Raw genomic sequence first — 17,825 nt, 5'->3', positions numbered from 1 at the left:
ACATTAATTACACATTACTTTGCCTGGTTCAGTCACTAGAGTCACTATGTTATTTAGTCACTACAGTAATTACAACTTGTGTTCACATCCACAGGAACCACATGGGTTAGCCTACTCTATACAGTATTTACAACTTTAACAGTGTTCACTTCACAGCCACATATGGTTCATCTAGTTATTTACATTATTTACACATTACTTTGATTCATTCACACATTACTTTGGCATTTTTGCTTCGATGGCTCTGACATGAGCCTTCCTGGCAAAATTCTGAGCAGCTTGCATTTTCCTTTTTGTTTCTGCTTTAGTGGATTCTGCCTTGGATTTCCTAGCCAAATTATGTCTCTTCGACTCCCTCTCCACTTCTAACTGCTCCAAATGCAAAAATCATAAAGAGGACAAACAATGCTTATTCTGTTAGCTAACTTCCTTTATCTGAATAGCCATTTGTGATTTATAGCATGAAATAACAAATGTATTGCAGTCATGTTGTTTATGTTTCAAAATGATTCAACTATTCAATGTCAAAATATAAACAGGCTTCGCTACGTAGCTTCGATTTTTAAATTAATAATTTTTAATGGAAAACCGTAGATTTTACCACTGGATTATCAAAAACCATACTCATTACGGGAAAACCGTAGTTGTTGACAGGTATGGCAAAGAGACATATACATATTTTCACACACATAGTCGGTCGGAATAAACAAAGAAAAACGGAAAATATTTTTTCATATTTTTACATACAGTAGATAAAAAAGACGAATTTCCAACTATAGATGGAAAAATGGAGATAAATTGGAGTTGCTCCATTCCGCCTGTATAAATTCTAATTCAGTTAAATTGAAACAACTTTATTAATCCCTCAGGGGGTAATTTATTTTGAGCAGAAGGTTGTCGTGGTTTGAAAGGTCGACACTTGGCCAAACATTTCCAAATCAACACTGTATGAAAAAAAGAGTCGACAACAAAAGGAGATAACGTCCGCAGGAACCTACCACATAGCGAAGGACGAACACTATTTGATTCCCTAATAAGCAGCTAATTTGTATTTGACACTTATTGAAATATCTTGTGTGACATCATGTTTTTAAACTATTGTAGTGGCGTTCTGTACAAAAAGTGCACTTTAATTTAGTGTTGTTTTGATAAGTCATCTTAGTGACATAATGCACAAAAGTGCACTAATAGCTTGTTTTAAAATGTTTCTGACAATCTTTCACTATCTGTTTTGGAAATGACATGAATGTTTGTGCCACTGCTTAATAACAGTTTAATAAATACAGTTTCGGTAAATTGACTTAGTTGTGATTTCTTTCTCTGCTTGAAAGTTTAAAACAGCGTTTCTCAAAGTGTGGGGCACGCCCCACTGGTGGGGAATAGAGACATGACAGGTGGGGCACGAGGAACGGGAGGAAATTGCACTTTAATTTATTTTTTATTCTTTATTATATTCTTAGATTTTTTTTTTTACTATGCTTTCATTTTCTATACACACTGTAAATCACTTTGTGATTCTGTCTGTGAAATCCGCTATACAAATAAATGTAAATTACTTATTTTTCCTGTAGGCTTTAAATTTCTTTTTTTTATTTTATTTTTTTTTATTTTTTTTTTTATTTTTTTTATAATGTCCTGCCCAGCTTCTCGGGCAAATCATATAGCAGATGTAGATGCCCATATCGGCTGTTCAGATTTACTTTACAAAAGAGAAGTGTAGGATACTTCTCTTGTTGCCTTACTTGTATTTTGACTTTATTAAATGTATTTATATTATCATTTGGTGCAGCCGGGCCGGAGCAGGAGGGGATAGAAAGAGAGAAAAAGGAAGACAGAGGGGGGAATTGTGGGGACAAGAGGGGGATTAGACAGAGAGACAAAAACAACAACAGCAAACACAACAACAACAACAACAGAGCAACATCAGCAAATACGACATGTACAAATATGATGGTAAAAGTAATAGCAAATAAGCAGTTAGCGAAAATTAAAAAAAAAAAAAAAATACAGAAATGACAATGAGCATTATTACACTAAAAATGGAGCAATATGAATACCAATAGAAATAGTGCTATTGATAATAAACAATACCAGTACTTTACCTTTATTATCAACAATACAATTGTTCAAATGCAACAATACATATACGTAATGATAACTTGAGATACGAAAGAATGCAGAAAAATGGAGGGGAAGAAAGAGAAGCAACCTTAACCTTGTAGATTGTTATAGTAACAATAGGTTAAGCTTTGTCAGTGTGCCATGTGTTATACCCAGTTTACCCTAGGGCAACAACGTTAATATATGTTTGATGAAACGTGATTATGTGCATGAGTGTATGTGTGCATATGTACTTGTATATGTACAGTATGTGTATGTGTGCTTGTACAGTGAATGTATATGTACAGTATGTGTATATGTGTGTACAGCGAATGTATATGTACAGTATGTGTATACAGTATGTGTGTTTGAACAGTGAATGTATATGTACAGTATGTGTAAATGTGTGTTTGTACAGTGAATGTATATGTACAGTATATGTATGTGTGTGTTTGTACAGTGAATGTATGTGTAGTATGTGTGTGTTTGTACAGTGAATGTATATGTACAGTATGTGTATATGTATGTTTTTACAGTGAATGTATATGTACAGTATGTGTATACAGTATGTTTGTATAATGAATGTGCGTGTGGATGTACGAACTTTGAGTGTGTAAATATGTACTGTATTTATTTGTATATGTATGTGGGAGCGTAGGTACCTATGTATGTCTGTATGTATGTGTGTGAGTATATGTGAATTTGCATGTACAATACATTTGACTCCCAGTGTGTGCGGGAGCCAGAGTACGGCCCCAGCCTCCCCGAGAACCCATCTCACAAACAATAGGTGTGGTGCCCAGGGAACCAGGGGCCACCGCCCCCACGCAGCCAAGACGGACAGCGACAGGAACCCCAGAGCCTGGCCCACCGTGCCGCCCACAAGGGCCAGCAGCAGGCCGCAGACAGACGCACCCGGCAGAGGACAAGGCACGAGAAAAACAGGGGGAAGCCAGACCCCAAGCCAGCGAGAGACCACACCCCACACGGACAGAAAGGCGGGACGCCCCGCCCGAGGGGCCCGGAGACCCCCCGCAACCGGACGGGAAGACCGCCCCCGCCCCACCGGCAACAGGGCCCCCACGAGCCCCCCCCCACCCCCGGAGAGCGCGGCGAGGCCAGCCCACGGCCACCCCACCCAAGCCGGCCGCCACAGGACCACCCAGCACGGGGCCACAGGAACCACCCACCCCACCCGCAGGGACCCCAACGATGGAGATGGAACAACCAGCAACCGCCCCGCCGAGTCCCCCCCCCCGAGGTAGGGGAATAAATAAATAAAATAAATAAATACATAATAATAATAATAATAATATTAATAAAATATATTTTTTTAAAAAAGGGGGGGAAAAATAAATAAATAAATAATTAAATCTATTTATAAAAATAAATAAATAAATAAATAAATAAATAAAAAAAGAATTAAAAGAAGATCACAGACATGCTGACACACAAGGTCGCTACCCCAACAACTGGCTGACTCGCAGCACCTCGGAATACCCTGCAGCACCAAGCCACCACAGTAGACGCAGGGACCAGACCCAGCAGGCCCCAACCAAGACGGCCACCCGGAAGGGATGGACGGCGGGACCCAGGAGCTCCAGACACGCAGTCCGGATGCAGTAGCCTGAGGCGCCGACCCCCACCCGACAGGCAGGCCCAGAACGTACCCCCAGAAATATACATACATATATATATACATACACATAAACATACACATGTACACATACACACATACACATGCATACACATACACATATATATACATACATACATACATACATACATACATACACACACACACATACACATACATATACACAGTTTGTCAGCCCCGACAACCACCACGCGCGCGCGCTGCCACCAGTCACAACATCAGCCACCCCCCTGCACCAGACCCAGCAGCCACGGGCGCCCACACCACAAACAAACGGCAGCAGAAACAGCAGCCACAACACCCACAGACAGCCAGCACCACCCAATCAAATCAAAGCGATCAAAAAATAAACCGCGACCGGCAACCACACGCCAACAGGATCACAGATACCAGCCAGCGCCAGCCCGCCAGCAAGCCCAAACGCCAACACGCAAACAAGAGACACCAACACCCCCCCCCCGCCAAAAGACCCCACCACCCCAACCCAAACCCGCACAAACACACCACCGCCCAAACAACCGAGACACAGTATCCAGACCAGACACGGGCGCCGCGCCGCCACCACATCAGGTCGCCAACAGAGACCCCACAGCGCAAGGTCGGGCCACACGGGCACGGACCCCACCCAACAGGAAGCGAGACCCGCGCGACGCCACACACAAATAAAAAATAAAATAAAATAAATAAATATATATATATACATATATACATACACATACATACACATACACATACATACATACATACACACATACACACATATATATATATATATATATATATATATATATATATAGGCTTTAAATTTCTAGGTAGGAGCGAAAGTTTGACAGACATAGCAACAGTAACTAATGGGGGCGGGGCTAAGCGTTTGGGTAACCGGTACTTTTCAAACAGAGTATAGTACTGTTTTTGATTCATTAGAACCGCGATACTATACTAGTACCGGTATACCGTACAACCCTACTATTGCACCAAAACCCCAACTTTCATACAGAAACAGCGCTGCCAAACAGGATGTTGTGATGACGTGGGTCAAGACGAGATGGTCTGGAGCAGAGGCAGCAGGAGTGCGATGTGGACGTACTTTAATATGTCCAAAATATACACAGCGATCTACAAAATGTGCACTATGTAAATATTAATCGGACGTAATACCCCGCCCTGAACGACCAAGCCTTTCAAGCCAATCCATGTCCCGAAGTTACAGATCTGACTTGCCGACTTTCCATAGTCGCCCTGTTTTAAAGCAAAACCATATAATCAAATAACAAATATATGTTAATATTAGATAGATAGATAGATAGATAGATAGATGGATAGATGGATAGATAATAATCCCCGGGAGGAAATTCAAGTTTTCAGCACAGGAACGCTGATGTGTCTGCCAATTACGGCGCCCCTTAAAAGGTGGGAAAATGGTGAGATGAGTACAAAAAAAGTCGATCTCAGACTGGGCTCTTGAGGGGGAGGGTCCAGACTGGGGCCAAGAAAATTCAATAGCCATAAGCACACAAAAACATGTTACACAGAGTCCACAAAGTCCATCTAAAGCGCTGCTAAGCCGTCCATGGCCCCTAAGGGGTTCAAGCGGTGGCAATAGCATGGAGTGGGGGACGGGGTGTGCATGCCCATTGTCCAGGCTGTTGGTTTGTCTATAGCAGGGCTATTCAACTTGCGGCCCGGGGGCCAAATACCGCAAATAGCTGCTCCCAAGTTCAGTTCAAAACTTGGGAGGCAAATATTAGCAGCATATTCCTAAAAACACTTGAGTCGTATAGAAGGAACCTGGACCAATGTAAGAACGTTGGCACATCCTTCCGTTGTTATTTTAACCTTGCTAGCAAACATAAAACACTCGGGTCCAAACTTGTAATTTACACAACTGAGGCATTCTTCAAGGCTCCCCTTTAGGTCCTCTCCTTATTTGGCAGTTACACTTTTTCCTCGTAATGTGATTTATGTAACTAAGGTGTTGCTGTAGCGCGTTTACTTCAGATGCAACATTGCCTCCAAACAATGTTAGTCAACACTGTTCAAATATTGTAACGTCTGTCGAGACGAGGTGAAGAGGACAGGAATTCCATCTATTGCTTTATTGAGCATAACTTTATAGGCCTACTGAAACCCACTACTACCGACCACGCAGTCTGATAGTTTATATATCAATGATGAAATCTTAACATTGAAACACATGCCAATATGGCCGGGTTAACTTATAAAGTGCAATTTTAAATTTCCCGCGACACTTCCGGTTGAAAGCGTCTAGATATGATGAAGTATGCGCGTGACGTCACGGAGAGAACGGAAGTATTCGGACCCCATTGGATCCAATGCAAAAAAGCTCTGTTTTCATCCCAAAATTCCACAGTATTCTGGACATCTGTGTTGGTGAATCTTTTGCAATTTGTTTAATGAACAATGGAGACTGAAAAGAAGAAAGCTGTAGGTGTGATCGGTGTATTAGGACTTTGAGATGGGTAGCAGACGCGCTAGCCCCCGACCTCACCTTGACTTCCTCCGTCTCCGGGCCGCCGACCGCATCGGTGATCGGGTGAAGTCCTTTGTTGCTCCGTCGATCGCTGGAACGCAGGTGAGCACGGGTGTTGATGAGCAGATGAGGGCTGGCTGGCGTAGGTGGAGAGCTAATGTTTTTAGCATAGCTCTGTGAGGTCCCGTTGCTAAGTTAGCTTCAATGGCGTCGTTAGCAACAGCATTGTTAAGCTTCGACAGGCTGGAAAGCATTAACCGTGTATTTACATGTCCATGGTTTAAAAGTATTGTTGATCTTCTGTCTATCCTTCCAGTCAGGGGTTTATTTATTTTGTTTCTATCTGCATTTGAGCCCGATGCTATCACGTTAGCTCCGTAGCTAAAGTGTTTCGCCGATGTATTGTCGTGGAGATAAAAGTCACTGTGAATGTCCATTTCGCGTTCTCGACTCTCATTTTTAAGAGGATATAGTATCCGAGGCGGTTTAAAATACAAATCCGTTATCCACAATAGAAAAAGGAGAAAGTGTGGAATCACGTACCTAAGTTACGGTCAGAGCAAAAAAAGATACGTCCTGCACTGCACTCTAGTCCTTCACTCTCATGTTCCTCATCCACAAATCTTTCATCCTGGCTCAAATTAATGGGGTAATCGTCGCTTTCTCGGTCCGAATCTCCGAATTTTTTTATCAGCGACCAAAAGTTGCAAACTTTATCGTCGTTGTTCTTTACTATATCCTTTCAGCAAAAATATGGCAATATCGCAAAATTATCAAGTATGACACATGGAATGGATCTGCTATCCCTGTTTAAATTAAAAAAAATCATTTCAGTAGGCCTTTAAATTCCAACCAAAAACATTAGTGAAAAACTGTTCATTTGTCGTACGAACCAGGCTTGAACCAACTTTTGTCATCAACAGCAGACGCTCACTCTTTCTGCACCAACACACTCACTCGTGGAAATGATGCGTCTATGGCCACACACAACTTTGGACAACTCAAACACCACATCAAGTTTAAACGCCAGGTCGTTACACTATGACTCCTTGAACAAAAAGATGTGCATTAGTAATCATGAAATCCTGATAATAGATTATAGAAATGCTCATAGAAATATTTATTTTATATACAGAACGTGACAGAAATGTACACTTTATCTCATGCTTACATCTCATTGTGCAATATGTGAATGTTTTTAGGGGAACTAAATGTGATTTCTGAAAGGTGTACAAATTATTTCCATAATAGGACCTCCGCCCAGACATACAATACTAGTACATAGCTCATGAAAAAAATGTCGTTGTTGTTATTTTAATTGTAAGTGGGCCAAATCACTTATATTAGAAAATAATTGATAATTTGATTATAATGATAAAACATTTAACTTGTTATGACGTCAGGTTTGGACAAGTGTGCTGCTGGTTAATCATAGTGGTGGTGTTCCTCAAGGTTCCGTTTCAGGTCCTCTTTTTTCCCTCGTTTGTGCTGTTTGACCGGTGTGCTAAAAATTCAGTTAAAAAAACAAAACGTCCCTAAAAACGTGCTGTAATAGAGATGATCTTTGACTAGCTTTGAAAACAGCTAAAAGGTCCTATAACACTGACAAAATAAATAGCCCAAAATCAAATGTGTACTGTAGAAGATGCTGGTTCTCTGGACTACACAAAATAAGACTACCACCACCATGCTTGACGATGAGCATGGTGTTCCTGGGATTAAAGGCCTCACGTTTTCTCCTCCAAACATATTGCTGGGTATTGTGGCCAAATAGTTCAATTTTTGTTTCATCTGACCACAGAACTTTCCTCCAGAAGGTCTTATCTTTGTCCATGTGATGTCAGATGAAACTACAATGGTGGTGGTAGTATTATGCTCTGGGCCTGTTTTGCTGCAAATGGAACTGGTGCTTTGCAGAGAGTAAATGGGACAATGAAAACGAAGGATTACCTCCAAATTCTTCAGGACAACCTAAAATCATCAGCTCGGAGGTTGGGTCTTGGCCGCATTTGGGTGTTCCAACAGGACAATGACCCCAAACACACGTCAAAAGTGGTAAAGGAATGGCTAAATCCGGCTAGAATTAAGGTTTTAGAATGGCCTTCCCAAAGTCCTAACTTAAACGTGTGGACAATGCTGAAGAAACAAGTCCATGTCAGAAAACCAACAAATTTAGAGGAGTGGTCAAAAATTCAAGCAGAAGCTTGCCAGAAGCTTGTGGATGGCTACCAAAAGCGCCTTATTGCAGTGAAACTTGCCAAGGGACATGTAAGCAAATATTAACATTGCTGTATGTATACTTTTGACCCATCAGATTTGGTCACATTTTCAGTAGACCCATAATAAATTCATAAAAGAACCAAACTTCATGAATGTTTTTTGTGACCAACAAGTATGTGCTCCAATCACTCTATCACAAAAAAATAAGAGTTGTAGAAAGTATTGGAAACTCAAGACAGCCATGACATTATGTTCTTTACAAGTGAAAATGGCATCAACTTTTGATCGCGACTGTATATATATATATGTATATATATATATATATATATATATATATATATATATATATATATATATATATATATATATATATATATATATATATATATATATATATATATATATATATATATATATGTATATATATATATATATATATATACATACAGTATATATATATATATATATATATATATATATATATATATATATATATATATATATATATATATATATATATATATATATATATATATATATATATATATATATATATATATATATATATATATATATATATATATATATATATATATATAAGGGGCGTATACAGACTTGGAGTCAGTATTAATTATTAATACCAGATTTGTTTTGTAATGTTTGTATCAGTACAAAATTATTATTTTTTTGCCTTTTTTAAAGAAATATTATCTGCAATTATGCAAATTATATAATGTCATCATTTTGACCACGCCCCCCAGCTACAATTAAACCGGCACTCACTTGTGTCGCAGCTCGCTCCAAAGTATCCGTGACGGCAGCGACATTCGTTAGGCCGGACGCACACCTCGTTTTCCTTGCAAGTGAAGTTGCCTTCGCAAAGAGCTTGGCGGAGGGAATAAAAAACAGGAAATCAATGTTTTTCACAGGAAGTCATGTGACGTGTACGCTTGTGTGAGGTACATACGTGTGAGGCATTCATCTCCTAGCTGGGCCCATCCACTGCAGCACACCGGCCCTGGAGACCTGGGAAATCATTTGCAAAGTATAAATAATAAAGAGTGGGGAGGAGCATGTCAAAACGGCTGCAGCCACACCCGATTTAACTTGGCCTTGTTTCTTTTTTGGGGGTAAATCAAAGGCAGCAAAGCATCCTCACCGCCATGCACATACTGAGCATATGGAAGTGGAATTATGGGAAGTATTCGCCGCCACGAGCACAGGAAAACTGACACAATCACTATCTCAATACCAGAAATAAAAGTGTTCTTGAGAGTAGGTGTTCTCAGCCTTTTTGATAGGACCCACCCAAATATTAACACTGAACTGTAAAATTGTATTTTAGAGCACAATTCGCACAAAAGGCAATTTAAAGTGATTTACAGAAAATTACAAGAAGGCAGAAATCAAATAGGGGGCATATTTTACAAGTTATTACTTCCTTCTGCTCCTTTTCATTCATGATTTATTTTGATTTTATGTTGATTGTTTTTTGTTGTTGCTGTTGTTGTTTGACCTCTGATGGATAAAATAAAACCAAAATGGAACTGTAAAAATATATAATAATCATATTTAAAATGAAGATCAGAAATTAAAATAAACATAAAAACAATCATTATTTAAATTAAAATCCGTCAAACGGTGCAGATAAAAATAATTCCCGTTGTCACATGCACAATTAAATACAATTATTTTAAGCCAGTACTTGAACATTGCAACATTTTGAATGTGTTGTAATCTTAATCTTGATTATGATGGTATTCAATAATTACATCTAACCTGCAAAAATTACTATTAATAAACAAATAAACCAGAATATACAGCATAATGCCAAACAAGGCTTGGGTCAGGTTCATTAAAAAAATAAACACGAATCAAATGTACTGCAAAAGAAAGGATTCATAAAAAAAATTTGAATAAACACATTTGCATAAAATTATTAATCATAACTGTTGTGCTTCAAGGGGTCATATTATGATTTTTTTCTTACATTTAAATGACTTCCTTGTGGTCCACATAACATGTCATGGTAGTTCTTTAGCCCAAATGTTACATTGATTATTACAGATCATCTTCAAACCGCTTTCTCTTCACGTCTTATTTATGTGCCTCCACTTCAACAGCGTCTTCTCCCCGTCAGCCATGTTGTCCTTTTTAGCGCTTTCATACGGAGTTACTGGCAAATAGAAGTTCAAACGACACGCTACTTTGTATTAAAAAATGGCAACAGCCGATGATGCATGTGCATGTACGAGACAGTCTGCCCCACAACAAGAGGATGGAGAAAAAGAAGGAACTTATTGACAACAACGTCGGACTTCAATGGCGGACGCGCACAAATATTTTCGGGTACATTTCTACCATATATGGATAATCAATCCGCTGACACCATAAATGGGCAAATTTTTATTTGGAGGAAGGATGAATGAAGGCAAGATTATTTTATAAATATTTCCACAATGCTTCCATAGTTTGATTTCACATTTTCGGGACTTATGCCGATCCCAAATACACAACAGCAGGTACTAATTGCTAGGAAAAGTTTAAAAAAAAAAAAAAATAGGTCCCCTTTAAGAAACTTATCCATGACTTTTGCTCTAAACTTCTTCTGATTGTTGAGACTGAGATTGAGTGTCACTCAGTCAACTGTTTGAAGAATTACTGCCACAAGTGGTTGAAAAGAGTATTACAGCCGACTACCACTGCAGCCCATACGAACCAAACAGATACACACATATATATGTGTATATATTTGTATATGTATATACATATATATACCATGAATTGATTAACATGGACCCCGATTTAAACAAGTTGAAAAACTTATTCGGGTGTGTGGAAGGGGCGTGGTCCACGTGTCACCTGCGGGCGGGGAATGTGCCGGCTGTGAAGCAGATGCCAGGTGAGTGGATATCTCAGCTGGAACGAGTTATCTAATCACCTGTCTCTTTATTGTCACGCGAGAATTTGCTCCGCGCCCAGGAACGTCAGCAGCACACGTATAAAAAGGGGACTCGGCTAAAAAAAATTTCACCGGGAGAAAAAGTGCTTGTATTACTCCCAACTTCCAGCTCCAAATTACTTGTGCTCTGGCAAGGTCCTTTTGAGGTCACACGGCAAGTGGGTGATGTGGACTACGAGGTTCGGCGCTCAGACCGGGGTGGAGGCACACAAATTTACCATCAACACCTACTGAAGGCATGGAGGGAGGCGGAGCCTGTTTCCATGGTGACGGTAGTGAAGGAGGAGGAGGAGTTGGGGCTTGAGGTTCCGCGCTATGCTCCGTCCCCTCCTCTTCCCTGTGACAACCAGCTCATGTTAGTGCAGAAAGCGGATGTTGCTAAGCTGCAGCGGCGCTTTTCTGATGTGTTCTCCTCTCGGCCCGGCCGCACAAACCTCATTCAACATCATATTGAGACCAGCCCAGGTGTTACGGTGCGATCTCGGCCATACAGGCTCCCTGAACACAAGCGCAAAGTAGTTCGAGAAAAATTAAAAACCATGTTGGAATTGGAGGTAATAGAAGAATCCCACAGTGCGTGGTGCAGCCCCATCATTCTGGTAGGGAAGAAGGATGGGTAGGTGCGCTTCTGTGTAGATTACCGCAAGGTGAATAAAATATCATGTTTTGACGCGTACCCAATGCCTCGGGTCGACAAGCTCCTGGATCGGCTAGGCACTGCTCGTTTTTTCACGACACTGGATTTAAACAAGGGCTACTGGCAGATTCCCTTATCACAAGAGGCTCGGGAAAAAACGGCCTTTTCCACTACGGAAGGTTTGTACCAGTTCGTGATACTTCCGTTTGGTTTGTTCGGTGCGCCCGCCACGTTCCAGTGCCTCATGGACCGAGTGCTGCGCCCTCACGCGGCATCCAGAGTGGCAGCTGGGAAGAACATATGCGGCGGGTGGGAGCGGTGCTCGAGTCCCTGAGGCGGGCGGGGCTCACCGCCAACCCAGCAAAGTGCGCAGTTGGTCGGAGGGAGGTACAGTATCTGGGGTACCACTTGGGGGGGGGACAGGTGCGGCAGAAGATGGACAAGACAGCGGCTATCGCAGCCTGTCCACCTCCCAAGACAAAAAAATAGGTGAGGCAGTTTTTGGGGCTGGCAGGCTACTAACGCCGGTTCATTCCCGGGTTTGCAGACCTGACCAGCCCACTGACTGACCTCACCCGAAAAGGGGCTCCAGATCTGGTCCAGTGGACGGAGCAGTGCCAGCGGGTGTTTGAGAAGGTAAAGAAACACTCTGTGAGGAGCCGGTACTGTGCATGCCTAACTTTGCCATCCCCTTCTGTCTGCAGGCGGACGCGTTGGGCAGGGGGCTGGGGGTGGTGCTGTCCCAGCGAGTGGAGGGCGTCGACCGCCCCGTCCTGTACATCAGCCGAAAACTCTCGGACCGGGAGGCGAGGAACAGCATGGTAGAGAGGGAGTGCCTCGCCATCGGGTGGGCGGTCGGGGTCCTCCGTACTACCTGTTGGGGCGCGCCTTCAGCCTCTGCTCGGACCACAAACCTCTCCAATGGCTCCACCGCATGAAGGATGCCAACGCGAGGATCACCCAGTGGTACCTTGCGTTGCAGCCCTACAACTTCCAGGTGGTCCACAGGCCGGGAGCCCAGATGGCCGTGGCCGACTTCCTCTCGCGGCCCTCTACGGGAGGTCGGGGGGGGGAGTTGGCGCGGTCGGACGGCATGCCGGACGGCATGTGGAAGGGGTGTGGTCCACGCGTCACCTACGGGCGGGGCATGTTCAGGAGCCGGCTGTGAAGCAGATGCCAGGTGAGTGGATATCTCAGCTGGAATTAGTTATCTAATCACCTGTCTCTTTATTAGCAGCGTTGGTGACCGCAGGAGGGGAGCTGAAAAGCCAGAGGGAAGCCGGAAGGCGAGAGAGGAGAGAAAGAGAAAGACTTTGTGAACTAAAAGAGGAAAAAGCCTTTTGAACTGGAAAAATAAAAACATTGTAAACCTTGGCAACACGCCTGGCCACAGTTTGTCGGTCCTGGAAAGAACCCTGCGACACAGAGCTGTCACAGGGTGTTACCATTTAGTGGTCAATTGTACAAAATATGTACTGTACTGTGCAATATACTAATAAAAGTCTCAATCAATCAAAAACAGTACATATATATATACACAACAGCATCAGCTTCCTTTACGACCTAAACAACTACTTTGCGAGGTTTGAGGCACTTAACACCACTCCGGCGAGGAAATCCATCCCTCGCCCTGATGAGCAGCCGCTCAACCTGGACACAGCGGCTGTGCGGAAAGCCCTGAGGAGAGTGAACCCCCAGAAAGCAGTGCGACTTGATGACATTCCGGGCAGGGTGCTTAAGGGATGTGCAAACCAGCTGGCCGGGGTTCTCATAGACATCTTCAACACCTCGCTGACCCAGGCTGTGGTACCATCATGTTTTAAGACGGCCACAATCATTCCAGTGCCTAAAAAACCCACAATCTCCTCCCTCAATGATTATCGCCCCGTGGCACTCACCCCCATCATAATGAAGTGCTTTGAGAGGGTGGTAAAGGAATACATTGTCTCCAGACTCCCCCCCACATTCGACCAATACCAGTTTACTTATCGCCCTAACCGCTCCACAGAGGACGCCATATCCTCTGCACTCCACCTGAGCTTAGAACATCTAGAAGGAAAGGACACACACGTGCGGATGTTGTTTCTGGATTTCAGCTCAGTGTTCAACACCATCATCCCGCAGCACTTGGTGAGCAAACTGGCCCCCCTTGGATTCAGTAACCCCCTATGCAACTGGCTGCTTGACTTCCTCACAGACAGACCCCAGTCTGTGAGAGTGGGCGACAACACCTCCAGTGCCATCTCCCTGAGCACCGGCTCCCCCCAGGGCTGCGTCCTGAGTCCGCTGCTGTTCACGTTGATGACCCATGACTGCTGCACCAGGTCCACTACTAACCACATTGTGAAGTATGCGGACGACACAACAGTAGTGGGCCTCATCCGTGACAACAACGACATGGACTACAGGGAGGCGGTGAAACATCTGGTTGACTGGTGCAGAACCAACAACCTGGTCCTGAATGTTGACAAGACCAAGGAGATCATCGTCGACTTCCCGAAGCACCAGTCCAGCCACACTCCACTCTTCATCAATGGCACAGCAGTGGAGATAGTAAGCAGCACCAAGTTCCTGGGGGTGCAGATAACTGACAATATGACCTGGTCCCTACACACCGGAGCTCTTGTAAAAAAAGCTCAGCAGCGCATGCACTTTTTGCGTCGAATGAAAAGAGCACAGCTCCCTCCCCCCATTCTCACCACATTCTTCAGAGGCACTATAGAGAGTCTACTGACCAACTGCATCTCTGTCTGGACTGGAGCCTGCAGGGCCTCAGACTGGAAGTCTCTGCAGAGAGTGGTGAGGACGGCGGAAAAGATCATCAGGACTCCTCTTCCTCCTATCCAGGAGATCACAAAAAGCCGCTGCCTGACCAGGGCTCAGAAAATTTGCAGAGACTTCTCCCACCCCCACCGAGGACTGTTTTCACTGCTGGACTCTAGAAAGACGTTCCTGCAGCCTCCGTAGCAGAACCTGCAGGTTCTGTAACAGCTTCTTTCCTCAGGCCGTAAGACTCTTGAACACATCATAATAATCCCCTCAATTTCCCCCAAAAATGGATTAACTGGCTAGAATATAAAGACAATATAACATACATTCATAAACGTGGATACATATGCAAAAGTGCAATATATTTATCTGTACAGTAATCCATTTTTTTTATATCTGCACCTTAGGGCTCTTTTATCCTACACTACAACGAGCTAATGCAACGAAATTTCGTTCTTATCTGTACTGTAAAGTTCAAATTTGAATGACAATAAAAGGAAGTCTAAGTCTAAGTCTAAATATACATACATACGTCTATATGTATATACATATATATCTTATTGTATTATCATCATATTATATTTTGCAATTATAACATCAGGCTGCAATTACAGTTGCAAGTCAAAGACGTTAGAAAGCAGTTGTATATAGTTTATGATGTTTTGTTTTGGTTTTTGTTGCGCTCTAAAAAGTGTTAATACTGTAAGTTTTGTACCTGTTACGCACCAGGTATTTGATCATAACGCGCATTTTAGTTAGTTTGTTTAACGAATTTGGAGGCGTTTAAATCGGCATGTAAAACCGCTAATGCTAATCAACAGCATGTCAATAACAAAGCCCATGGATATTAGCATCAAGCTAGCGCATTGTTGGAAAAGTGGAGATTCACTTCACTTAAATTGGAGCACTTTTAAGTCTGTTTCTTTAATGGCATTGAAAATCCACTCTCAGTGCTGCTGCAGTGATTACCAAATGCAGAAGTGCGAAAAGTGTAGCGAGACATTCTTAGTAGTATTTTTTCTACCATTGTAATTGCAAGGCGAGTATCTTTTGATTTTCTTAAATAAGTAAACAAACTTGCAAATAAAATTGGTAAAAAATTAAACTTCTATATATACTGAAAATCTCGAAGTATAGTTTTTTGCACAGTTGAAAAACTGGGTGGAGTGTTTTTTTGTTGTTGTTGTCACTTTCCAACAAAGTGGCCATACTTTCTCATTTGTCTGTGTTGATGGGCTCATATTGCTCATTCAGTTTACAGCCAAAATATTCCCACACCATTTGGTTTTGTCGTCATATTTTTTTTGTTACCCTAGCACAGGGGTCACCAACCTTTTTGAAACCAAGAGCTACTTCTTGGGTACTGATTAATGCGAAGGGCTACCAGTTTGATACACACTTAAATCATTTGCCAGAAATAGCCAATTTGCTCAATTTGCTTTTAACTCTATGTTTTTATTAATAATTAATGATATTTATCTTTGTGGAAACACTGATCATCTTAATGATTTCTCACAATAAATATATATAGAAACAGATAAATATCAATATGCAACACTGTTTTTATATTTTCTCAAAGTGCACATTTTTCAAATTGAACATTTTCAAATGATAACTTCTAAGACAGTCTTGTGAAATCACAATATCCCATTTTAACTAGCTAGCCACTAACATGTTTTAACAAATCATGAATTACTTTGCACCATGTTTGTACAAATAATAACTCATGTAAAATACAAAAGTCAACTCTCAAATTTTTAAATAAATCAAGTCACACTTTGAACTGGACACCAAATCTGTTATCTGTTTCTTTGTCAGTTAGTGGGAAGCCTGGCATTGCATGCTGTTAACTAGTGTGTTGTACTCTGGTGTGTAACTTGACACTGCAACTCTGAGTGAGTCTTGCAGATGTGCATCAGTGAGGCGTGTTCTGTGTTTGTTCTTGATGAAGTTCATGTTAGAAAAGGCTGATTCACAAAGATAAGTTGAACCAAACAGGCTTGCAACCTTCATAGCTGCTGCGCATACACCACTGTACTTTTCTGTGTCAACAAGGCACCAAAAGTTTGGTGCAGCCTGGTGGGCTTTGAGGTGGAGGTCATTTTGCAGTGTTACAATTTCAATCTCCACCTGTTCAGCATCCAGGCTGAATGTTGCACTTAACTGCTCAGCAATGCATGATATGTCCACGTTCATGAAAGGATTAAAAATGAACGACACACATGGCTCAAGCTGATCCAGGTTACAAAACCTGTTCTCAAACTCTTGCCCAACTCTGTTTATGACCTGAGAGTACTTTTCTGCAACTTTGTCAAAAGCCTCAGATGCAGAAGCATTGTCTTTCAGCACCATCTGCACAGAGGGAAAGTGCAGCACTTTTTTTCTCTGTAAATGCCAGCTCACTGGTAAGTGCTGCTATTTGAGCTATTTTTAGAACAGGCAAGCGGGCGACTCATCTGGTCCTTACGGGCTACCTGGTGCCCGCAGTCACCGCGATGGTGACCCCTGCCCTAGCGCGAAGGTCAGCAACCCGCGGCTCTAGACCCACATGGCTCCATGGAGCTTTTTCAAAAACGTATGGAAATGGGAAAAAAATGGGGTGAAAAATATGTTTTTGTTGTCATATGGTTTGTGTAGGAGGACAAACACGACACAAACCTTACCAATTGTTAGAAAGCTTACTGTTTAATATGTTTGTGCTTCACTGATGAGAGTATTTGGCGAGCGCCGTTTTGTCCTACTAATTTCAGCGGCCCTTGAACTCACCGTTGTGTGGACTGTGACTCAACAGTTTGTTTACATGTATAACTTTCTCCAACGCTGCCACATAAAGAAAATGCCACTCCTTCTTTGTCTCATTTTGTCCACCAAACGTTTTATGCTGTGCGTGAATGCACAAAGGTGAGCTTTGTTGATGTTATTGACTTGTTGGAGTGCTAATCAGGCATATTTGGTCAGCAAGCTAATCCATGCTAACATGCTATTTAGG

At 42.2% G+C, this 17,825-nt stretch overlaps 1 protein-coding gene across 1 annotated transcript in view; it reads right to left on the bottom strand.

The window, feature by feature from the left end:
- Positions 1-17,825, bottom strand: part of scarf2 (scavenger receptor class F, member 2) — a 100,135-nt gene that overhangs the window by 64,295 nt on the left and 18,015 nt on the right. Inside the window, exons 2-3 of the mRNA XM_062050728.1 lie at positions 9,436-9,494; positions 9,252-9,353 (exon numbers count right to left, since the gene is read on the bottom strand). Of these exons, the coding sequence (XP_061906712.1) occupies positions 9,252-9,353; positions 9,436-9,494 (161 nt within the window). The remainder of the gene's footprint in view (positions 1-9,251; positions 9,354-9,435; positions 9,495-17,825) is intronic.

Source organism: Entelurus aequoreus, linkage group LG06 (genome assembly GCF_033978785.1).
Source record: "Entelurus aequoreus isolate RoL-2023_Sb linkage group LG06, RoL_Eaeq_v1.1, whole genome shotgun sequence".
Lineage (NCBI taxonomy): Eukaryota > Metazoa > Chordata > Actinopteri > Syngnathiformes > Syngnathidae > Entelurus > Entelurus aequoreus.
Note: the sequence above shows the minus strand (reverse complement) of the source record. Positions and strands in the feature narration are given on the sequence as shown.